This window comes from Electrophorus electricus, chromosome 6 (genome assembly GCF_013358815.1).
Source record: "Electrophorus electricus isolate fEleEle1 chromosome 6, fEleEle1.pri, whole genome shotgun sequence".
Taxonomy (NCBI): Eukaryota; Metazoa; Chordata; class Actinopteri; order Gymnotiformes; family Gymnotidae; genus Electrophorus; species Electrophorus electricus.
Genome location: NC_049540.1, coordinates 15,955,343 through 15,981,096, shown reverse-complemented (window position 1 = coordinate 15,981,096; position 25,754 = coordinate 15,955,343). Strand labels below are relative to the sequence as shown.

Sequence of the window (25,754 nt, the reverse complement as noted above, 5' to 3'; positions counted from 1 at the left end):
GGTTGTATTAGTGGCAGGGGCCTGATCTGAAGGCTTGAAACTTCCCAATGCACATCTTAGCTGGCATCTTCATTGCCACAGCACACTTCAGAGACGGTTTTCTGTTGTAGGTTCAATACATGACCTATGATAAAGTCAGCTCTCCTGAATGAGATCAGTAGATAATCAACAAGAATACGTTGGCTTTTAAACACGAGAGAAGATTCAGCCTAAAACGTCACTTCACTTCCTCCAAATTCCCAGTGTAGTTGGCCCTTCTCTTGTCTGAACACTTGAGTGCTCTATGCAAACCTACAGAAGCCCAGCTGATCCTGTAGGAACATTTTTCACAGACACTGCATGGCACAACTGGGGTTTGAACCTGAGGCACTCCAATGTAAAATTAAATGATTTCAAATGATCATTTGGAAGTTTTGATCAGGCTTCAGTGCAAGATTTTCTTTATTGCTCCTTTAGTTTTAGAAGTATTTCAGCTGCCAGCCTGTAAATAAAAATGTTAATTTTGCTTTGTGTTCAGAAACCCAAAGGTGAGTGCACATGCACCTGTGCTCCTTCAACAGATTTGGTCCACCTAACCTGCCCAGCCTCAGGGTCGGCCCGTGAAGACCTGGCACCAGTGATATCCAACCTCTTCCACGTTCCCAACAGCTCTGGGGAGGAACCCATGCAAGGTGTGCCCGCCATCTCCATCATTTCCCATTAGCATCCCTTGCTGACCTAAACCCATTACCCCTCCACCCCACCCCCTACCATCCATCTTCGCATTATTGACCTCCGACTCCCGGCCCCCTGCCCGGCATGTGAACTCCTCTGTGCTGCGCGTTCCTCCGGCCGCCCTTGTCCGAGATCGCCGTCCGCACCGGCGCGTGCAGATGATCCGCTTCTCCTCCTTAAAGAAGAAAGATCTCACGTTGCTGTGACATTCACCAGCAGGGCCAGCGGCGAGACGTTATCGGCAATAATGGTGATGGATATCAGTGGTAGCGTTGGAGGAGGTGGGGGGTGGGGGAGGGACTGCGGCAAGTCTCTCATGCCATTGATTCCCATTACGCTCTGTCAGGGTCTGCCCGGCTCCTCGACTGTAAATTGGAGGGCGGCCTCAAACACAATCTTGCGTCGACGTTCAATCACGGGGCTGGAAGCCAATCGCGTTTAAAGGCGATGTTTGTTTAATTAATTTATTAGCATGTTGAACAACCAAGATGTTTCCGTGTGTTTTAATCTGAATGTAAAATCACTGAAAAAGGTGAGAAGTACCGCCTGTTTATAGGGTAAAAGGCACCTTTGTTAGCTAGTTTTTAGTGTCGAGCTTGATATGACGACACCACTCTGACCAGCCACAGACGTCTCTGGATGAGGGTGGAGATGATGATGGTCGTTTTGTTTTACGGCTTCGTCTATACAGCCGTGAGACGAGGTCATCAGAGGAGTGCTGATGACCTCCAGGCCAGATGAAGACCTGTCTGCATGCCTCCATCTTACTCTCTATCACTCACACTCCTTTTCTCTCCATCATCATCATCATCGTTGTCTCCTCCTCAACCCACCCTTTATCTTCATCTTTTTCATGAGTTCCTTCATAGACCAGCATTTGCTACCTCTTTCTTTGTCTCTGTTTTTCTGCCTATAGCTCTTTATCTCTATATCTCCTTCTGTTTTCATCTCCTCTTTCACACACATCTTTTTCAATTTCTCAGTCTTTCAAACATTTGTTATTTTTCTTCTCCTTTTTAAGTGCCTCAGAGACGCAAACAATTACAAATGACTGTTATTAGTGTGTGTGTGCTTGCGTGTGTATGCATGGTAGTGTCCCTGTGCCGTGCTCAGGTGCATGGCCAGTATTGCAGAGGGGTGTGTATTCAGGCCTCACTCCACACACCACACACACACACACACACACACACACACACACACACCACACACACACCTCTTTTTATCACAGGAATGAGGTAGTAGTATTTTAATTAAAATGTCAGAACAAATACTGGCAGAGGTCTTGAGGATGAATCACTAGATAAGGGGAGCGGTGGGCCAGAACAGGTCAAAGACACAAAGTCACCTAGGCGACAGATCCTCATTCATTCCTATAGAGAGTGTGTATGGGAGGGTGTCTACTACATTTGTAGGGAGGTCTTTTCAAGCTCTTGGGGCTCTGAGCGGGGTCAAGTAGAAGAAATCAGGTACTCTGCTAATTCCATGGTGTCTGTAATACACATGGTGACTGGTCTACCCTCCAAATAGGATGTTTCTGATTCCGTCTTTTCAATTCACATACTTTGTGATTCCAACAATCTTCTATGATTCCAAGATTCTTCTTGCTTTCTCAGTGTAAAGCGTGCAGTTTAGTCAGAGTGCCATAAACTGAACAGCAATCTGCCGCCTTTTGTTCTGTGTGTGTTTCTGTTTACGTGGGATGCCAGAATGTGTTAGAGGTGGCTGTGATTTTGGATGTGCAAAGTTGTAGGCATGTGTTAGGCCCACCTGGAACCATGGTGTATGTTAATCTGATGTTTTTCACATCTGTATGTGTGTGGGTGTGCATGCATGCACACGTGTGAGTGTGTAGCATATCCAATGTGATTTGAGCTACTACTCTGCATACTTGGTGGGGGGGGGGGTAGATTCACATTAGCATCAAAGCAGTACATTGTACACATTAGGACAAAGCCATACATTGTTCATACTTCGATGCTGTTTTAGACAGGAAGAGGTTACAGATGGGGAACGTTTGTGAAAAGGTCACACAGCCCAGTTGTGTACCGAAAATGTGAGTTTTGAGAGACCATTTTGGTTGTGCAGCTTTTTTTCCTTTTTTTTAGGGTCGGGTGGTCTTTTTGAAGTGGCGTTAAACATTGATGTTGCCACACCTCTCCCCCCACCCCTAAAACCCTTTCCAAATTAAGCAAATCACTGAGCCACTCCGGGCAGGAAAAGGAACACGCGTCATAATTGTGTGACATTTGGGTAATGACCGTGCTGACATTTCAGACTGACACCTCCTTTCTCCCTACTTTTTCCTAGCCTTTCTTTTCCCACTTCATTTTTTTCTTTGGGGGGCGGAGGGAAGCTCGTGTACTTAAAGGGTAATGATACCAACTGACAGCTTTACACTTCCAATAAGACACATGCACACACCACACACACACGCACACACACACACCCACTTCTTAAGTTTGACTGTATCCCTATAGCCAACCCTGGCCCAAGATGCCATCAAACTTGGTGACGGACTAGAGTGCTTTAAGTGTTGTGCCTGGTAGTGCTGTAACTACTCCTTATCGCACTATATTATCAAAAGAAAAAGGGGTTTGTGATGTTACCTTTTGCTGATGTGTGTCTGTGAAATGAGGATGATTTTGCAGGTTTATAAGATGCTTGAGTTTGACTACAGCAGTGTCGGTGCAGCAACGTCCAATGGCATTTTCTCCAGGTGAAGCAGCTGCAGGCCCCTCCCAGAGCTGACCTGTGTGGCACAGAGCTGTTTAGCACTTCAATAACAGATTCTTATATGGCACGTGATGAAAGAGAGCGAGAAGAGAGACAGTTTGTTGATGGGGGATTTGCCTTTTTGTCCAGATGGTCTACCTGGTTATATCAACTTTGGGGGGTAGGGGTGAGACAAACTAGAAAAGGCTTGCTCTCTTAAAGTGTTTTTTCCCCTCTATCATCTTGTACTAATCTTAATAAGATAAAAGCAAGCATAGCTGTAATGTTCCTGATATTGGGAAGAGTGTCAGAGCACATTTATTTTTAGCAGGTAGTGCAAAAGAGCCTTTGCGTTGGGAAGCTGAGCCAAGCTCACAAGATCCTAGATGTGGCCAAATGTGTTTAGCAGCTTGAGGAAAAACCCCAAAGTTAACATTCTGTTAATCTTTGCCTCTCATTTCCTTCACTGGAGTTCTTGGCTTTCGTCTTGCTCCTGTGACACTGGCCGTCTGTTTCCCCGGTGTCTCAAGCATCTGGGATAATGGCAGTGTCATGTGCAGGGTCTGAGGAGACTGAGAAGCCTCTGGCGCTGTGGGTCATGTACTTCAACATGCGTGACACGTCTGGCTTGGACAGCAGCTGCTACAGTCTGCCCAGCAACGTCCACGTCTGCACCGGCCCGGATGCCAGCCTGGGCTGCGACTACTCCATTAAGCTGGTGGGTCCAGAAGGGGGCAATATTGTTCAGATAGCTATTATTATTATTATTATTATTATTATTACATGTTCTCTTAGTTTTGTTCATTTATTTATTTATTGTTGTTTGGCATTTTTTCAATATTAGTTATTGTTTGGTTGCATAACTCCAAAATGTATTCCATTTTAGTGTGATTGTTATATGATGTGTGTGTGTGTGTTTTGTTTTTGTAGGCTGAATCTATGTTTAATCAGCTCCTCCCAGATGAGGAGTTCTGTCCACCAGCGCCAAACCCTGAGGACATTATATACGATGGTGACGGTGCACCAGGAGAAGGGGCCAGCTTTGAGGAGACCAATCATGCAGAGAGATCTGGACCTGAGGGAGAGGGCCAGCCTCAGGAGAATGGGCAACCAAGCTCAGAGAGCTCAGAACCGGCAGAGAGTACAGACAGTGTTGCCCCGGAAACTAACACTGAATCTAAGGTCCAGATCTCACCCACTGAGGAATAGCCCCTCCCCTTGCTTAAGGACCATTCCTCAAACCACTCCCCTACTCTCAGTGGCCACCAACCTTCCCCCTAGGTGTCTTCATCCACACAGGGGTTAGTCCCAACCATACTTAAAAAGACCTGAGATAACTTCAGAAAAAAAAAGAATCAGACACATTTGGGGTCGAAATAGACTGTGTGGTTACATAACCCTCCAAGAAGATGGTTTATGGCCACTGACTGACAATGTCCTGTCCTCTGAATGCCTGTGAAGGAGATACAGCTCTTCACTCCTACATTTACTGTCTGCAAAAGCCCTGGAAATAGTACTAATAACAATAATCATAATAATATCAAGCAAAAGAAAAATAAGATCACTATTTCCACGCACTGTGCACAACGGAATTGCTATTGCTATATCCATGTTTTTTAAAGGGGAGTGTACATGCATCTGAATTGGCCAATTCTATATAGTCTTGCTCATTCAAATCTAACTGCCAGTGCCTGAAAACCTTACTATGGTCTTATGGTTCTGAGCATATCGGTCTTGGCATGCAAATATAATACTAGCCTGCAGTTTCCTTTCAGTGGAAAAATAGAAAACAAAAAACAAGTTACATCAGTGGTTAAATACTGATTGGCCTTTTATTTCTAAATGCATTTGGTTTTATGAGTTTGAATTGTTTTGGCTTGTTTTTTCCTCCTGAAAATGCATTATTTCGTGACCTCCTTAGTGTTATGGTCGCTATTCCGACACCTTTAATTCACTTAGTTCCTTTAATTCATCCAAGTTTGTACTGTTGAACTGGGATGTAGCTAAGGTGCCTGTTGACATGGACACATTTCACTGGGAGGATGCAGTCATTTCAGTTCAAGGTATCTGATAATCCAGCAAACCTAAATATTTTGAAGGGTGTATTGCAAGGGAATTTTGTGAAGCCTTTGCCATTTTGGGTCTTTCATGAAGCCTTAGAAGACACAGTTGCCAAGGACACCCTGTTTCATAATTCTGACTAATTTCATAATTCTGCTGTGGTCTTCTTTTTTTCCTGTGCCATCAGTGCCGTCCTCTGTTGTCCTTATGTATTGTATGCTTTGAAATGAAATGCTGTTAATTATTGTTTGCAAGCGGTTACCAACATTAAATATTTGAACTCAGGAGGAGGAGTTTATGTATTTTCCCAGTTGAACGTGTGTGTGTGAGCATGTGCGCGCGACCATCCTGATATTGCCTGTATGTCAGCAGATGTATATGTGAATGTACAAAACCAACGTTAACACTGCAGCCCAGTCCAAGAACCGTGGAAGACGTATTTCCAGTAGGCCAGGCTCCAGTGCAAAGTGTGACGCCGCAGCTGTTTGCTGCAGATTGAACATTACTGAGGGTCTCTCTCGGTATCTGAACATGAGCTGTTTACCTGCAATGATGCTGAGGTGAAAAGTGGGAGAGAGGCAGAGGGAGAAGGAGAGAGGGAGGGAAAAGGGGAAAGAGAGAGGGAGAGCACAGTTTGATGACATTTGGTTTGCGCTGCCACGGCTGAACAGATGGCTCATTATGGCTGTGAGGGCGAAGGCGTCCCTCGCAAGCGCTCGCTGTCTTTTGTTCCGCGGGAATTTGATAGGGGGCTCTGCCGAGGGTGTTTACCCGTTCGGCGGGGGGAATAAAATACGGCTCGACACATGGCCCCGGCTAGTCCCGGCCCGGAGAAGGCACACTGGGTGGCTGGAAATTGACGGAACAGAGCGTTCCCCCGACACTGGGAAGAGGCGCCCTGAGTGAAGTGGCAGACTGCGCTGTGCTCAATTCTGGTGGCAGTAGCCCCTAGCCGCAGTTCAGTGGCCCAGTCACTCTGCATGTGGGTCTGGTGGGTGGAGCAGAGGGCTTGCTGGTGGCTGTACTGCTGGAGGATTCTCTTCACACATTACAGCACTGGGCCTGGTGCCATTGGTTACAGTGTCTGTTCTACTGAATGTGCTGTAGCATGCACTGTGGCCTTTGTTTGAGAATTCATTTCACTGGAGTCTATAAATTGACGAGGTCAGAAGTAGCAGCTTTAGGCCTTATTTGTGGTTAAACCTTGTCGACGAGCTTGTGATGCTTAAATTTGCGTCCTATTTTCATAATTTCGTGAAAATAGTTTATCTTCACTGTTCTGTTTAAATTTGAGCGAGATTATATTTCTTCTCTTGAGTGACCCAGCCGCTCAATAGTATCATTGGGAATCAATTTTCTGCATGGGGAGTCTTGACATTCAAATGTAAAAGGGTAGAAAGTGCCACAGGCAAGACACCTAGCAGGGGCCCACACTTCCCCTCACTATGGGATGCGTTCAGCAAGACAAACCTTCTGGGATCCACTCTGAGGTGTTGCAAAATGCTTCCTGCTGAATTCTGGATTCAGGCATACAGCTGTCTTGCACCTCAGAGGTGCTCTTGGCTGTGTGTCGTTTGATTCCCAATGAGTTTTCATTCCACAAATGAAAAGCAGGCATTAATCAGTGACTTTTGAGGTTAAACATGGCTCAGGCACGAAAATTTACACCTGCAAGCAAACAATTCTTACTTATGTGAAACAATGATCTAAATATCTGTATATCTTGGCAATGTTTTGGCCATTGTCATTCAGTTCGTATTAAATGACACGTGTGTGACTTAAATTGGCTAGGAACTGACCGGGATGCCAAACTGTGCTGGGAACTGTCGTATCAAATAACTAGCCTTTTCACAGGAGTAATAACTAGGTCTGTCAACAGGCTTACAGGCTCTGTTTATCGAAGTAATGAGGGCTCATTTTTCTTTACAGAACGAGGGATGAAGCATTTCAGTAATATTTTGAAACCCAGGGAGTCTGTAGAAGGATCTCAGAGATTCTATTAAAGACTGCAATCTGCCGTCTTGAAATGTACTCTGAAACATTTTTTATCATTCTAATTTTAGTGTTCGTAAAAAATGGGGTTTGATATGTGATTTTTATCTTGACCCTAAAATGCACAAATGAAGAAATTGCTCAAAAATATTTTGACTATGTTGTCGCGAGTGGCGTGTCACTTAGACGGACAGCTATCGTGAAAACCTTCAAAGTAATTTCATTACAAATTAACAGTAATGACAGAATAAGCTACTAAGTAATACTTGTTTTCAGATTTCAGTGACTTAGTTTGGGGATCCTTTAAATGAAATTGTGCATATGGTGATCAGTGTTAATCTAAGGAGAGAGCGTTATAGACCTGCTCTAGAAACAAATGCCCGTCACTGTTCCTGACGGTACATGATTATGCCCTCGAAGATTATCGTAAGGTATGAATGTATAAACATATACCTAGAAACATCCCCAGAGTCGGACATTAACATTTAAAAACTTTACATAACAGAAAAGGCCACATTCAATATGGAATGTCTTTATTACAAAGTAGCCAGTCAGAGTTGTATTCCTGACATGAAACAAGGTATAATGCTGTAAGGGCAGAATTTCTAATCATTACCGAAAAAGCTAACGTAGTATATTTTAGCGAATGGGCGCCTATAATCGCACCATGTATGTGTAAGTAATGACATCTAGTGGCATATCAGTTGAATCACAGATAGTTTATGCTCTTAGATTTATTCTAAGATTTCCTATGTTTGCCACAAGAAAATTGTAAAATACAGCATATAAACTAAATCTTCATACTACTGAAGTTGACTTCACTTGCAGAGCAATTTTTAGTTTGCACGTTTGGCCAAATCGTCATCGCAGACCTTTAACCTGGAAATAAACTGGTTAGCCTACAAACAAGATGGCGACGGCCGAGTTAGAGCGTGGACCTTCTCCCGAAGAAGAAACTTTCAGCGTTGTAGAAGAGAATGTAGGTTCTTATCAGTGTTTATGCTCATCATTCTTACTTATCTGACAACGCTGAAATACATTTGTATTAGCTTTAGCAGCATCCAAAATTGCTAGGTTAACAACTTTAATTTCTGAATAGTATGCTAACGTTTGGTAGCCACCAGGCTAGCTAGCAAAGTAACAGTTTAGGACAGGTTCTTGGAGTGAGAATGAATTTTGCGCTGGAAAGTATTGCATAGATGGCTGTTAGTTTTGTCCTTTATTTTGTCGTAAACCCAAGACTAGCATGAGATGTAGCCGTGAATAGTAATTTGTAGATGCTTAGCTAGCCTAGGTAGTTATAGGTATTTTGGATCACAGCATGTTCACTGATTTTCTGTTTCACGTTAGGAGGAGATAGAGGACGAACCTCAACCACCAAAGATCAGAGAGACTCCAGAGGACATTAAACAAGAGGCCATCGTTAATACACTGGCGTTCCATCCTAAAGAGGACATTCTCGCTGCTGGGGACATTGACGGAGATATATATTTGTACGTTTTATTTATTTTTTTGCGCTTTTTTTGTCACAGATATTGCTGAGGAGGGGTCGATGCTTCTCCAATAGGACATCAGATATGTGGACAGTGTTATGGATAATAAACCCAATACACTTTTTTTTTCTTTTCAGTTACCTAGGCTTGTTGCATTAAACTGTTCCCTAGATTCAAGAAGATAAAGTGATTAAGTGCACTCAATACAGCAGTTATTACGTTAGAACTTTTCACTGTTTACTTTTGTATGGCTTCCCACAATTTTCCAGTGTCACTTAAAATCCTTCTGCACAATAGCTATATGGCATGTTGATGGCTAATGGATACTGCCTGACAATGAAGTATGCTATTCACACCTACTGATGGCTTTCCCTTAAACAGAATCAAGAGCCACGCATCTCTTGTTTTCTAACAAAGAATTGTGTGCCACAGCTACCTTTTGTGTAAAACAGTATTGATTCCAGGTGATGCCAGGGCTAATTTCCTGTGTTAATGAAGCATGATGATGATTGACCTGCCAAGCAAAACCATTTTTGGAGGCATAAAGTGATAAAGATGAGTGAAGTCTTTCACTGTCACCTAAAAGCTGATTTTTACATTGCAGATACAGCTACTCTTGCACTGAAGGTGAGAACAAGGAACTCTGGTCATCTGGGCATCACTTAAAGTCCTGCAGGAAGGTTGCATTCTCAAGCGATGGAGGAAGTCAGTATGCATTTACTAAAGTATTTGTTTATAATGTTAGCATCAACAAATCAAAGTGCACACTAAGTGCAGCATTACAAACTAACTGGCTTACTGATGGGGAAATGCAGTTAATGTCTCAAACAGATGGTCATGAATCTTTGCTGTGGCTATATTGTGCTAAATTTGTGAAGCTGCAAACATTGGGAGTTTTGTCTATCAGTTTGTGTTTGTCATAGTAACCTTAGCTACGAGCTAAAGTCTGGTTCTAGAATGGCATTCGACATTTGAGATGCTTTAGGGCATGATGTGACATTTGAACTAGAACTGTCATTAACATCTGCTTTTATGACCATCACTGCATATAAAAGAGTGAATATTATGTTCATTGCAATCTAATGAACATTATGTAACATTCATTCTTAAAAGTTAGCATGTATTCAGTTATGTATTTTGCTTATTGTTTTCCTATAAAATTTTCTTTCCCAAGAATTATTCAGTGTATCCAAAGACAAGGCTGTTCACATCATGGACGTGGAGGCTGGAAAACTTGAAACGCGCATTCCAAAAGCTCACAGGTATCACCTGACTTGCTAAGTCTTTGTGGTATGATGCAGTGGTCCAAATTAGGTGTATTTCAATTTCACGAGTCCACATAGCGCAATGCTTGTTTGTAACCACATATTAATCTCAGTTCATCTGTATGTTTATTAGTTATTTTGCGCAAGCCTCTCATCTGACAGGAATATGTCAGTGAGCTCTTCTAATTTGCTTTGTTCTTCTCTTTAGCAAGCCCATCAATGCTTTGCTGCTGGTTGACGAGAATATGCTTGCCACCGGAGATGATGAGGGCACACTGAAAATGTGGGACATGAGGAAGGGCAATGCGTTCATGTCCCTGAAACACCACGAGGACTACATCAGTGACATGGCCGTCGACCTGGCCAAGAGGACGCTGCTCACCTCCAGGTAGTGAGCTGATCGCAAACAGCTCAGCCCGAAGAGGCTGTTCGCATTGCCGCAGCCTGTTGCTTGGTTCAATTTCAATACCCCATGAAACATGCAAGCAGTTTAGAATGAATTTCAGTTTCGAGTCCTTTCATGTGTGAGACACTAACTGGCCCCGGTTAATTTCTCATGTTATCATTTAGCATGACTGGATTTCCAAAGTGGTCCTTCATTTTCAGGACTTCTTTTAACACACCTTATCCTGTGTCAAGCATGAACAGGCATATCAGGTGATGACCGCCTTAGGTGATGTGTGTTTACAAGCAAGTACATGTGTTAGTGCAGGACCTGCCATGTAAGAGGCAAAGCAGTGCACTGCTTAACGTCTAGGGGGCATCTGCTGCTTGGGCAAAATTCAGTAGCACTGCTGGATTTTATAGAGTGAGCTGGTGCTTTTCTAGCTGCCTTCAAGTTTCATCTAGTTGAGCTCTACTATGTTCAAAGCAGACCTCTACTTTTAGGTAGGTGTAGTGCACAGCTACTAATACTCAACTTATACTTAACACAAAGCCTGCTTAAGCACATGGAGGCTAACACTGTTTTTTCAATTTATTTAGGGTAGGGTAAAATGATTTAGTATAAATGAGTGTTTTGATGTGGTTTTTTTTTTAGTGGTGATGGAACTATGGGTGTGTTCAACTTAAAGAGGAGAAGATTCGAACTGCTGTCTGAGTTCCAAAGTGGGGATCTTACTTCAGTTTCAATTATGAAAGTAAGACACTTAAGTCTTCCAGACTTGATCTTTTGAGTAAAATTTCTCAAAAATGTGTTTGCTTAACTATGATGTTGACTCAAAAATCATAATCATAGCATGAAGCTATTTGACAGAGCTCTCTATATCTGGACCTTGAATCTAAAATCCAGTCCTGGATTTTGTAATAACTGGTCATTTAATGTATCAGTGCTCTGGTTTTGTTTTTTTTGGCCATAATTGATTTAGACCGTGTTTGCTATTCTTTCTTCCTATCCCATGTTTCATATAACATGTATGCAAAATAAAACATAACTTTTAAAGTTACAGTTGTATAAAGAATGATATGAATAGTCCCACTATAAATCCTGTGAGGAAATGAGTAAGAGAAGGGATGGCAAAAACCCTGACCCGGGTCAGGTTCTTCATGTTGGTGCCATAGCTAACACCAAGCGCAACCAACACAGTCACTGAAAGGGCTTGAAATGTACCAGAGGCCACATTGTCAGACAGCGCAGCATCACGTAAAGTGGATCAGTGAAGCAACATGGCCAAGGCCTCTTAATTCTTCCTCTTAACTATGCTTTCCCAGCGGGGACGGAAAGTGGTTTGCGGCTCCAGCAACGGGACAATCTACATTTTCAACTGGAACGGATTCGGGGCCACCAGTGACCGCTTCACTCTGCAGGCAGAGTCTGTGGACTGCATCGTGCCCATGACGGACAGCCTGCTGTGTGCTGCCTCCATGGATGGGGTCATCAGGTAGGAGGAGAGATAGGGCTGCAAACGGAGTGTGTGAAAGCGATACTGCACACAGCCAAACATCTGTAACTTCACTGAAGCATTTAAACCTAGTATCATTGCTATGCAGTGGCCCCAGAAATCAGGATCTCAACGCATGTGTTTCTAATTTACTTCAGAAAGCTTCGTCCTTGATGGGTAGTGCTTTTCTTCCTTTCCGTTGGTTGGCTGACACAGCACAACCTAAAAAACAAATGTTTTATTCACTCCAACTTGAAATAGACTTTAGTTCATCTGTATCCCATCAAAATGTAGTTAAGGTATAGGTGTGTCATAGAAATTGAAAATAATATAAAATGAATTTAGTCAAAAACTGTAAGTGGTTCACTAGTCTAAATGGTATGCTCACACTAATTTTGTTTTGAATTCATGCATTCGTTATTTCACTTTGTTTTGTGGAATTTATTGTTAGAGTAGCTTCCCCTCCCCTCAGTAACATAGACTTCTGAAATCTGTCAGCAACTGAGTGATTGCAGTAGGTAAACCTTCTATTTTCTCAGTCAGCTGAGGGTCTTCTACCTGGTGTACGTTGTCCACTATTTTTGAGTGATCCGATTTTGTCCAAAGGGCATATGCTTTTAATTTACATTTATATGGTAAATGCATTGATAAATTGGCGGCCTCAACAGTTAACCTAATAAACTGACAACCCTGTGTATACAATGGGATTGCAGTGATTAATTACTTAACCAGCTAAAAGATGTTCTAGAATATGGATTTTTTTTTTCAGTGGCTTCTCGCCCATATAGGGTCATCAGCATCCTGCCCAACCGGGTGGTTGGCAGTGTAGGCCAGCACACCGGCGAGCCAATTGAGGAGATTGCTCGGTCTCAGGACGGCCGCTTCCTTGCTAGCTCCGCTCATGACCAGCTCATCAAGTTCTGGGACATTTCATGCCTCCCCAATACGAGGGTGAGTGATTACAGGCGGCGCAAGAAAAAAGATGGACGTCTGAAAGCCCTCAGCAGTAAGGCCTTTGGTACAAGAGGGGACTTTTTTTCTGGACTGCTAGACTCGAATGAAGCAAACGGCGAGGAGGAGGAGGAGGAGAGTGACGAAGAGGGTGACGGTGACAGTGGGAGTGACTGAACAGCTCCAAGGGTTCTTGCTGGTTTTTGTTTGTTTGTTTGCTTGCTTGCTTCTATATTATGCACACTGTATCCTGTGTGTGATGTGGAAGGAAGTTACTTGCTGTGTGCACTGTGTTTGTATAATTTGTCATTTCTGTTTTAAAAGCTGTTATGTGCTGTCAAGGTTTTTACCCAAGAATAAAAATGGTAGCTGAATTGAGTTCTATTGAACATGGACACTACTGGGCAAGTTTGGGTTACAGGTAGCCCATTAAAAATGTAACTATTGTTTATATGCAGTGTTGTGTAAAATTTGTGAGATTAAACTAGTGAAATTAAATTAGTGAAGTTAAAATTGCTATTTTTGCATGATACTTCAGAAGGTTGGAGTATTTATGAGAAGATGGATTTCAGTATTATTAAAAAAAACTTTCTGAAATAACTGATTTTTTTCAATTATTCAGATAATCTGAATTTAAAGTAATATCAATGTTCAATCATAAATACCTTCAAACTGACTTGCTTTGATGAGCACAAATATTTTGCTCAGTGCAGCTGAGCAAATTACTTCAAAACAGGTTTTGACATGTAAAAACTAACAGCTGAATACAAAAGAATATAAAAATAAGAAGTTATTGTAAACTCAAACAGATCAGGGCACTCACATTGTGAAAATGTTCATGGTGTTGGGAGAATGTAACCTTGCTTAATGTGAAATCCTAACATAGCCATCTAGCTGCTGGGTTGAGGGAAACATGCTTTGCATATGTATGTGTTTTCGATGGTTTATTACAATTTATTTAACTTGAGAGAATTATCAAACCCTTTATACGACAAGTGAACATATTTAAGCAGATTAAGTCATTTTTAATGGTCCTTTCACTTAACTATATTAAAATATGCCAAAAAGTGGAATGTGTCTACAGAACCAAGGACACAGTCAAGACTAGCTGGTTTAGTTACTTAATGTAGCTAGCTAGGTTACATCATGAAACCTCAAACTCAATCCCACATTCCTGTTACAGTCTAAATATACATTCCAATAAATCAAACATAATTCATTATTATTAATATAGCAAACCCCGTGTTGGATTTAATTGATGTTACTTGGAAGCGTCTACCAAGAATGTTCAGACCAATTATCAGCGACATTAAACTGAAAATGAAAATTAAGATTTTGTGAAGATTTTATTTTCATACCATTGAACAAAGCAAAGCTAACCTAAGTAGCATATTCATTATCACAACATGGCCAGGTTCAGTCTTATGTGCCACATTTAGCTAACCTTCTTTTGTTTAGGATTAGTAGTTTTACATGTAAATGTGTGCCTTAGTGTCCTGTCTGACAGAAGATGCATCTGGATTTTAAATAAGTCTAGTGTTAGATGCTGGTTTGGTAGATGTTAGAGACAGTGAAATCCCCACTATTATTTAACCCATGTCAGCACATGTACATTTAAAACAGTCAGAGATTATTAAAGAAAAATTTAAAGGGATTTGAAATGTACCTAGTATAGTGATGTAGAAAGTAAGATCTTTGGGCCCCCATCCAGTTTGGTGCCGCAATGAAAGTTGTCCAAATAGTGCTAAGAAAATAATGTGAGCTTTTTAAATAACTGGGATAGCTTTGCTATCAAGCCTTTTATTTTAGTGCAAGATGGTATTCACCACTGTTGGGAAGGTAAGCAGTAAGTAAGAAAAATGTATTTAAAGAGCACATTTAAAAGAATAAAATCTTAAACGGAAGGAAACCAGTAACATGAGGACACCCACGTGACACCGCTAAAATGGTAAAGTAAACATTTGTGTTTTAATTCTCAAATTAAGGACTGATAATGGAAGGGGACCTAATGCTCAGCAGCAGAATGTACCACAACCTCAATGAAAGCAATTGCAAATGGTTTGATTATAAATGTTTTTCTGAGTTGGTAAAAACTGCTCTTTTCAAAAAGAGTTGATTTTTAGATCAAACAAAACACCTTTATTGTTAGTTTGACATACTCTGTCAATGCTCCTAGGTTTCCAACCAGGTTTCCAGTCATTTAGGGGGAAAAAAGAAATTATGTCAGTTTTGCTTGAGTTTAACTGTAAAACATTGTTTGTCCTTCAGAGAGCCTCTGCATTCAATGAGGCACTTTAATGGATAAAAATCATTTGACCTTAGAAGACACTGAAGATGGGTATCATCTGTATAACAATAAGAGATTAAGTAAGAGATTGTTTTCTCTAAATATTACCTAGAGAGAGCATATATAAAAATAGAACAGTGCTGGTATAATATGGATCTTTGAGGAATCTCACAGCCAATGGTTTCAACAGGTGAAATGTAGTTGCCGATATTAACTAAATATTATGTAGGCCAGGATACCACTTTGATGATTATGAAAGTGAATACTGAAATCAATAATATTTATTATTTCTATCTAAAAAACTAGATTAGAGAGGAAATCTGCAAAGTCATTAAGAAATTTTGATTAGGGTCTTTCTGGGCTGTAAATACTACTTAGTGAAAAATGCTGACTTCTATTTCCTGGCTATATCATTCATGTTAAAAGAATTTAAAGCATTTAAAATCATAACCAGCTTTCTGGTTTATCCTAGTGTCAGTATAAATAACTACAATGCCACTTCACGGCCAGTTAGACAAGGGCGGTGTACATAGCTGTAGCCAGAAGTACTCGCTTCATTTAAAGGTTTAAAATATATAATTCATTTAAGGTTTTTGTAAAATGGCAAAATTAACTTGTTGCTATACTGCAACTACATGCCAATATGAAAGTGATCTGTGTGCATTCAGTCTACTGGACTGGAATTATCTTACCTAACGCTAGGCTAATCTGAAACTATGTTTAAAACTTTTAATTACATTTAATAGGGAAAAACATTTTAACTTGTATAATAAATTGGATGTGCAGATTTAAAAAACAACAGCAACTATATTATCTGGATTACAAAACACAACACTGTAAATCATAGTTTTAAACAAAAGGAATTCCGATATCCCAGCCAAATTATGTTTGTCCTCTTTTGTGTACTATTCTAGTCAACATGCCCCTAGTTTTTAAACCATATTTTCTAAAAGATTATATACTGTAGATGCTTTACGGGTGTCACACGATTGCACCCTCCATATAAATGCTATGGCCTTAAGTCATCTTAAATTAAATGACCTAAAGCTAAACGAATAACTAATGCTAAATAAATGTGCAGATCACTATAAATTAAGACACCTAGCTATAGATCAAAAGGAAAGCTCATACACACACAACTGGCTAAACTTGGCTCAGTTCGCTAGAACCATCACTAAAACATAAATCTAGAAAGTTAACATTAGCTAATAGGTAACACTAGAGTAAACCTAACATTCACTAGCTATCTTAGCTAGTTCATTGGTACTATAAATGAAAAACTACCACAAAATACACGACTATCTAGCTAGCCAGGCTGTCATCTTAGCAAGCTACTCAGCAGTTTTTCGACAAACGTTCTCTCAAATGGTTTTTAGAGAAGATCTTATTGAATTTGAGGGCGTCTAAAACGCACTTTGAAAAGTGTCTTGAGTAACCAAATTCGTCATTGTTAATTACGTCAGATGTCCCTACTCCACTACTGATTGATGTGGCTTGGGGCGATATATGAAGCGCCCTTACATATCAGAATCGAGGACGCTGATTGGCTACATTTTTGTTGATATGTGCGTATCATATCATCAACGGTCAGCAATTGGCTGCGCTGGGCGAAATTTCTATCACCCCATAAGAAGAGGGAATGAACCAGAAAGCTAATTTCCCCCACTATATATTTTACATATTACACTTAATGCATTTAGCACACTTATATTTAAAAGAGGTAGTTGTTGGTTATTTTAAAAATGTTTATTTTAAAAGTGAAAATAACAAACAGTGCAATAAAAAATTGCACTCTAATAATAAATATATATGCACCTAATGCAACTAATAATAATAATAATTTCCACAAATCACACATCCTCTAGCAAAAAGCAGATCACATTACCCATTTCAATTCAAACCAACAAAATGAGCTTTGCAATGCTGCAACAATAAGGACCTCATGAAACTTGACTTTTTCTCTCCCCGGTGTGCAGATCCAAGAAGTATGAAAACGTTCAGTGGCATGATCTCCCCGGCCCTTTGACTACACAGTGCCTGAATATGACAGGGACAACCCTCTGCTTGGCATGCTTGCTTGGAACTCCGATGCATGGGGTATCTGCTTTGGGATGGCAGGGGATTCTTTCACACCTGTATGGCATCCAATTTATAATAAGCCATCATCTACCAATGAATCTAAGATGCCCCAGCCTGATGTTTTGGCCATGGCACACAATGACCAGGCTCAGCACAGCTCCAGGCCTGGAAATGATCTTGGAGCTCCTGATGAAGGCAGAGCTCACAGCTCCACCCATGTTCCTGCCATGAGTCAGAGCTTCAGAAACCATGTTGAACAGAATATCTGTAGGAAGAGGAGGAGACACACTCTCCGAGTCCCTCTCATGGCTCTGAGACTGAGAGTAGCCCTAGGAAGATGAGAAGACCAGGAAAAGACAAGGGCAAATGAGTGAAGCACTGAAACTTAGGTTTCACTGTTTGTAGAAGTATTAAAGCTAAGGTAAAATTAAATAAACAATTAAATAACCATTTGTTTACTATAGTCTGCGTTTGGTTATTGAAGGCCCAGGTTTTCATGATAAACAACTTTGATTTTTTTTTTTATCACATACAATATGGTCCAAAAGTCTGACATGATTACCAAGAACTTCATATTTTTCCATAATTTATTCAAAATGAATGTAACAGTTTATTTAGTTAATACACATGAAACAAGAATATATTATTTAACTGAGAAAAATCTTTGTGTGTGTGTGTGTGTGTGTGTGTGTGTGTGTGTGTGTGTGTGTGTGTGTCTGCTTGGGAAATCTTTGTCCAAAACTGAAATATATCTGAATACCCTCTTTGCACAGCATTTTCTCCAACTTTTAAGACTGTTGTGACAGCATATATTTCACTCAAAAGATAATCTATGTAGACAATATCAAAGGATCTTATGGAAGCAGTTTGAGGCTAATGCATACTGTCAAATCAGTTCAGTTCTTGATAACAGACTCAGATTTTTAAAATGCAGAATGGGATTTCATTCAGGTAATGAAGGCCTGAGGAGACAGGGGGAGAATTCTACTAAGCAAAACTAATGACCAACTTTAAAACCTTTAAGATGTTATATTTACTACTGCTACAAGACCAGGGGATGGATTGTGTCACTCTAGCCAGGAAACCAAGCAGGAGCACAGAAATACACACTCAAGACCAACACAAGTGACCCAGAAGAGCTTTATTCATACCTTTGCCAAACTTAAACAAAAGCCAAATCTCAAAGGGCCCTTCTATTATGGGTATACACAACTCTTGCCCTAATGAGGCGCACCTGCCTCCTATAATGGCAAGCGGCAAGTGACTAATTCTTTGCCTTCAGGATATTATAGTAAATAACAACCGCTTGGAAAGAATTTAGCAAAAATATTTCCAATGTCATAAAATTGCAATTTCTGTAGCTGAGTCAGCAAGGAATATAAATATGATCTCTAATATTAGATGCTCCAAGAACCTTTACTAATTGCATGGACTGTGTTAATAAAGCTTCTTACTAAACACTGCATGGTGGGAGACATCTTGCTGTAACACAGTATAACTTCCAACAAGTGGCACTATGCACAAAGATTTTCCAAAACACAAAAAAATATATCTGACAGGATATGAAAGATTAGGAGATCAAAAAAAAAATGCAGAAAATAACAAAATTTAACTTCAAAGTAATTTTGAACGATTAGGACAGAGAAAAGAAAGCCTGAAAAGAAACCAAATTAAAATTTTGTGTGGCCTGGTTAAAATAAATAGAAGTGATGTAGCAAGACCTGAGCCAATCTTTCTCAAAAACATAGCAAGGTTTCTGTGATGCAAGCAAGAAGTTCTGTGAGGAATAGTGACCTAAAATTCATCCACACTCTGAAAGAATGATGCTGAATTATCTAAATTTGGTTGACTGGGGTGGAGGTGTGATGGGCTACAGCAGGGGACATGAGGGGCTGGTGGGAGTAGCCATGTTTCTGTTACGCTGAGGAGGCAGAGCAGGATGGGGGTACGAGTTGCGGAACATATGTGTCACGGCGACCGAACCCCAAGCACACTACAACACCCAATATGCTGTTCGTCACACGAACAAAATAAATCTATTTCTCTATATCCGAGAGCGTCAGGCCTTGCTTGACGAACACACAGGGAGACATTTGGGAGGAGGGGTCATACTGTGACAGTAGCCTACTATTTATACAGAATGGTTCTTTTTTTGTTTATGTTTTGTTCTGTTTTACATTGGCTCCAAATATTATGACCAATTTATATGTTTTACTTCATCATACCAGACTTCTTTACAGTACCACAAAATAAATCACATAGCAAAACCAACACTGCAGCAATATCCTTTTATTATGAATGATGTAGATGTATTATTGAGATATATACTCAAAAATACATTCTATATGTATTCTCATTGTATGTACTATATATATATATATATATATATATATATATATATATATATATATATATATATACACACACACACACACACAATAGTATCATATCTAGTGGAGAACAGAGAATTGGTGAAAGTTCTATTCCTGAGTGCTCTGGGAGGGCAAAAGGTTGTGTCCACAGTTGGGGCAAGGCTGGGCTAGTGCACTAAATGCTGGGTGGCTCGTGGAGATCAGCCCAGATGCCTGGAGTTCCGGGGTACTCAGCGAGATCCAGGCAGCCAGTGTGGCCTGTAGTCTGGCCGGGATCAGAGATTCAGCTGTCGAGGCCTGGGCCAAGCAGGTCATTTCAGTCAGGAGGGAGAGCACACGGAGAAGGGTGGAGTTCATGCTGGCCTCAGATGAGGAGGAGGAGGTTCTGGACTTCTTGTTCTTGAGGCTGAGGTCCAGAGGTGCATCGCATGTGTCGAGGCTTATCTCACCATTAGAGCTTTGTAGAGGGAGGAGGCTTTGGGACGTACAGACAGAAGCACTGTGCCTAGAACCAGAGGCTAGTTCGCTCCTGACTTTCGTACGGCGCTTCATGTGGTCCAGGAGCCCAGGGTGTCCTCGGCAGAAGGAGCTGTTATGAAACACCAGCTTCTGTGGAAAGATGAGGAAATGACACGTCTTTTGCCTGCTTGATGGCTTGACCTGCTATAAAGATTTAATTAATTTGAAGTGGATATTTACCTTGGATGTAGATTCCCTCGCAACTTTGGAGGTATTACGCACGCGGCCCATCTTCTTGAACCCGTACAGATTGAGTTGGCGCAGGAAGTTGTTCATATTAGTCGTTAGGAAAATCTTTGAATCTCCCTCTTTCCTGAGAATTTCGTTCACGAACAGCTCAGCGTCAATAAGAACACACATCCCCTGCGCGTCCCATCCGATAGATTTGTAGGTCTCGTTCTCCACTATGTGCCACAGCTTCCGCGGAAACGAGAGCGCGGCGACGTTAAGCTCGAACGGAGCCTCGCCGTCTCCTAGAACTTCCACGCGCGGCTTTTTGATAACGGATTTCTGGGCAAGCACCTGAAATGCCTTTTCCTCCAAATAAGTGCGAATCTCTCCGTCGCTAGCTTCGTCAATGTTGTGAATAGACGGAGTGCAAGGCGAAGCCGATCGGGAAAATGTACGTTTTCGGGACGCAGTGCCCTGAGTAGCCGAAGTTTCAGCGCCGTGGCACACGTCTGTTTCTCGTTCACCGTGGCTGGCCATAGTATGGGCATTTCTTTCCATTAAATCGCTCACTGTTTAGCGTTAGACGTTAATGTGGTCTTAAACGTTGATCAGACTGAACTGATATCGTAGATTTCTATGTGTTTGTAGAGTTCTGCTCTGTCATATTATAAGAGTTCTATAATGGAACACTGGGTTGGCATGGTTATAACTACGTTCTACTATACTTTGGCCCCGAATATACCAACCTCATCAAGCTGACGTCTCACTTTAGACAAGTTCCAAATGTGGTTATTTAATGTAATGGTTTTTCCCAGTAAGCTGGTTCCTAGGCCTAATACTTAACTCTTTAAAGTAGTAGGAGTCCATTCGTGAAATGAAAATGAATTAAAATCTGCGATTAGTAATTTAATTGCTTTTAAGATTTATGTGTAAAGACGGGGAAATTAAATCTGAGTGTAGGCTACTGGTTATTTTGTCTCCAGTTGCATTGTAAAGTCAAGTCAAATGTATTTATATAACGCTTTTACAACAGATTTTGTCACAAAGCAGCTTTACAAGCCCCCAGTGAGCAAGTCAAGGGCGACAGTGGCAAGGAAAAACTCCACTAAGAGCATGTGTGTGTGTGTGTGGGGGGGGGGGGGGGGCACAACGGACACTACAATATTAACAGTATAAACAACAATGAGCAGAATAAGTAGTGAAAGAGAAAAAACTAAAATAAAATGAAAAAAATAAGCAATTAAAGTCTAGTCCTGTTCTTGTCTCGAGAATGTGCACATGTATGAAACCCATCCTGCATGAGAATGTCCATCAAGGGCAATGGAGACTAAGTTGGCTAGAGTAGAGGTGTGGTCGGCTACAGCAAGGGGTATCAGGGGGTTGTGGGAGGAGCCATGACAGCTGAGACGGGTTAAGGCTCAGTAACAACATGACATCAGGGGTAGGTGAACCTCGGCAATAAAAGAGAATATATTATTACGCATGTCCAGGTAAGATGGTGTGTAAATTAAGGAACTATAACGTGTAAAGATGGATTCTGTCATATCTAGCTATGGCAGCACAGCTAAAAGGAAATAGCTAGAAGGAACCACAGGCACGAGGACACCCTGGAACATCAGCACTTCGCTGCTCTCAGTCAACAAACTTAAGTGACAAAAGTGAGGTGAAGTGACAGCATCATAACATCCCAATTTACAATAACGCTCAATGAACATGGACCTGAGGTGTTAACAGGGAAAAGCGGGCTAACAGTGCATTAGACAGATTAATAACATAAAATATAAGGGAGTATAGAGATTCTTTGTCCTTTCAGAAATATTTGTGTACAGGGCTTCAGGCTTCAGCAAAGAATCCTGGGTAGGCTTTGTTGGACGTCAGGGTAAGATATATGACCTCTCCACTAGGCTCAGGACCATATAGAAAAGCAATCTCCTTTAGGACATGGTTAAGAGAAGTCTTCTCTTGGAATGTGGTGCTAATGGCTTCCAACTGGTGTGTATGTGTGTTGAATATCACTTTGCATATGTTGACTAATGTGTGGTTTGCATGTAATGGTGGCAAATGCAAACACTAGTATGTAAAAAGGTGTGGTGAATATATAATCACTTCTGACAAATATATAAAAATTTGGGTTCTTTGATTGTTAGACATTCTCTGGAAGGTTCCTCAATAATGCTTGTTAACATTACCTGCAATAAAGGACAGGACCAGCTATTCTCTTGAACCAATTCTGAAGTCTGCATCTTCATTTTATATTTGAATGTTTAACTTTAAGACTAGCTGACTGAGGGATTTAGGAATGACATTTATTGGTGGCCCGTACTACGGGGATCTTTGGCTATGGCCACACGAATGTGCTATTGATGGTAATGTTTTACTTGTTGTTGTTTAGCCAGCTATCATTTAAAGAAAAAATTGGGAAGTGATATGTGAAAGAAGACTAGCTACATCATTACTGCTTGCCAGAATTAATTCACTGAGCCCAGGATATTGTTGGGAATTGCCTAAGATGAAAGCTATGACGGTGAAGAAAATAGGAGCGGTTTTAAATTGGAATGAGATGGCTAATTTTACCCCTAGACATTTGCAAAGATAAACATCTTCAGCAACATCGAGATTGGGAATAAGAGAATAAAGTTGAATGAATTACACATATTTAGTAAAGAGGAAAATTGTGGAAGCAAAGGAAAGTAATTGCTTAGGGGTGAATGTTGTTTAGTAGACGAGATAAGATAGTGGGGGTTGTTAGCTATACAACATTTTATCAGATAAAAACTATTAAGCAGCTGTATTATGTAGTGTTAGAGATGGAAGTTCTGAGTGGAACATCTTAAGATTATTTTAATATGTCCCTCTTAATTAGTGATATACATTATGTTAAAAGGTAGAAAATGTATTTCCAAAGTAAAATACTGTCCCTAGTATTTTAAAAATAAAATTGCAATTTCTTACACATCAATAGCTTAGTATCTGATTTCCCACGGGGGATGGCTACTAATTCAAGATAGCTAAATAGTGAAGGAAATTTTGAATAGACTACAAGCAGAGCATGGCTGTTGGAAATTTTATTTTATTAAAACAAACAAAATATATAATAACGAGGGACAGGTGTGGAAAATCAAACTAGGGACGGAGAAAACGAAACGGGGGGGGGGGGGGGGGGAGGAAAACAAAAAACAAAAAAAAAAACCAAACCAGAACCTGGGAGGGACTGATTATGATGGTGTCATTTTGACCCATGTTAGGCTCTGATGTCCCTTGATCTATGACCAGAACTAATGATTCATGGGGAGGGTATTCCCTTCTGCCTCACTTCCCGCGGTGTCACCTCCGGCTTCAGCAGTCTCATGAATGTACAGTATGGGTTCTTATACGGTGGAGCATGATGAGCTTTATGAAGTGTTTTTGTTCATTTATATTCACATTTTTTCACGTGCTTGTGTTAACACTAGCCCCAACAGTGTTGCTACACACAATATTACAGTTTGCCAGGAAGTATTGTAACGGCCCGAGTACCGCAGGACGAGGGCAGGAGGCACAGACATGGAAAACAATGGCTCCCACGACATAAACGGTGAGCATACATAACTAGCGTGAAAAGCAAACATACAGAGACAAACATACGGGGCAAAGACCAACAGCACTGCACACCACGGGTTTATATACACAAAGAAAAACGCCAACCGGTGCAGGTGTGGTTACAAATAAACAGATCCTCCCCCGGCACGTAGCGGGCCACACTACGTGAGTCGCGAGAGACGAGCGTTCCGTGACGGAACCACCCCACCAAGGGGCGCGGCTCCTAACGCGTCCTTCCTGGGAACACGACCCTCAGGCTGCCGTGTACACCTACACACAGCACGTAACAACCTTATACCCACCACATACTAGGCGGTCTAGAAGTCGCCCATAAGGGAGATCTCTCTTTAGGAGGGAGAAAGGCAGAGTCCGTGTCTCACTCAGGGATGTACGGTACGCTCCCAATAACACAATGACGCGCCTGTAAACATACAAAAGGTGCAGAAATACAGACGGAAGCGCCTTTACACCAACACATATGGCGCTGTACTGCAGCGCAGGCGCCGAATACGTGTCCTTTTGGCCTCGATGGAAACGCAGGGGTGCACCTCCGCCCCGGTTAAGGCCGTGCTCCTCCCCCAAATGGTCCTTCTTCCTACCGCTCTAGGAGCGTCCCAGAGACTGTCTGCCTCCGAGGCTTTGGGCGGACCTCTCCAGTCTCGCTGGCGATTCTACACAGGTGACAGAACTCGGGCTCCACCAAACCACCCTGTTCACGGTCCTCGATGCTCCTCGGCCTCCAAGAAATTCCCGGGGGTGTTCCCCTCCACCTCTGGAGTGGACGCAGACGTTGGTCGCGGTCCTCCCAAATATCCAGGGAACCTGGTGGCAGCGCGGGAGGTGCTTACGCACTTCCCGCTAGGAGTTCCGTCTTGCGCCAAGGGAGTCGCGTCCTGCGACGGTCGGTCTTTCTGTAACGGCCCGAGTGCCGCAAGGCGAGGGGCAGGACGCACAGACTCTTTTGACGTGGACAGACATTTATTAACATATAACGAAAACAACAATGGTACTCACCCATGACATAAACGGCGACCATCGACATACATATAACTAGCGTAAACAAAGACCTGTAGCGCTGTACTCCATGACACGGGTTTATATACACAGACAAAACGCTAACCCGGTGCAGGTGTGCAGGCGTGGTTACAAATAAACAAAGCTCCTCCCACTGCAAGTAGCGGGACACACCACGTGACTTGCGAGAGTCGAGCGTTCCGTGACAAGTATATTACACATATTTGGATAAGTGTAATCATACCAACCCTACAAATAGACTCTATATGTGGTTAAACCCTCGTTAACACATTTGAAATGAATAGCATAAAATAGTAGATTGGTTTGTGACATAAAGTCACGAAAGAAGAGAAATTAAGTACTAAAAGAGTTCTAACATTGAATTAGACATTAATACAGTAAAACCTAAAGGAGTATAGAGTCTTTGTCCTTTTAGAATGATTTGCATACAGGGCAGAGGCCTCTAGTATTTAAAACGGTGGGGTGAATACATAATTAATTCTGACCAATCCATAAAAATATGGGTTCTTTGATACCTAAACTAAAGGTAAAAGCAAAAGAAACAACTGACCTATCAATACTGTGGCTACATTACTGGCAAAGATTTTGTCAGTATGGATTCATACAAAGTTACAACATGCAGACACTTCATCCAAATGCAGCAC

The 25,754-nt window shown here is 41.5% G+C and overlaps 2 protein-coding genes across 2 annotated transcripts in view; both read left to right on the top strand.

Annotated features, from left to right (window-relative positions):
* The window catches only part of chm (CHM Rab escort protein), a 31,301-nt gene extending 25,529 nt beyond the window's left edge, over window positions 1-5,772 (top strand). The window contains exons 13-15 of the mRNA XM_027027232.2: window positions 561-671; window positions 3,987-4,144; window positions 4,357-5,772. Of these exons, the coding sequence (XP_026883033.1) occupies window positions 561-671; window positions 3,987-4,144; window positions 4,357-4,635 (548 nt within the window). The 3' untranslated portion in view covers window positions 4,636-5,772. The remainder of the gene's footprint in view (window positions 1-560; window positions 672-3,986; window positions 4,145-4,356) is intronic.
* Window positions 5,773-8,377: 2,605 nt separating this feature from the next.
* wdr55 (WD repeat domain 55) lies at window positions 8,378-13,261 on the top strand. The gene is made up of 8 exons (XM_027027233.2): window positions 8,378-8,458; window positions 8,830-8,972; window positions 9,577-9,677; window positions 10,147-10,234; window positions 10,446-10,625; window positions 11,277-11,376; window positions 11,948-12,117; window positions 12,906-13,261. Exons 1-8 carry the CDS (start codon window positions 8,390-8,392, stop codon window positions 13,243-13,245), a joined length of 1,191 nt encoding a protein of 396 aa, XP_026883034.2. The 5' UTR covers window positions 8,378-8,389; the 3' UTR covers window positions 13,246-13,261.
* The last annotated feature ends 12,493 nt before the right edge of the window (window positions 13,262-25,754 follow it).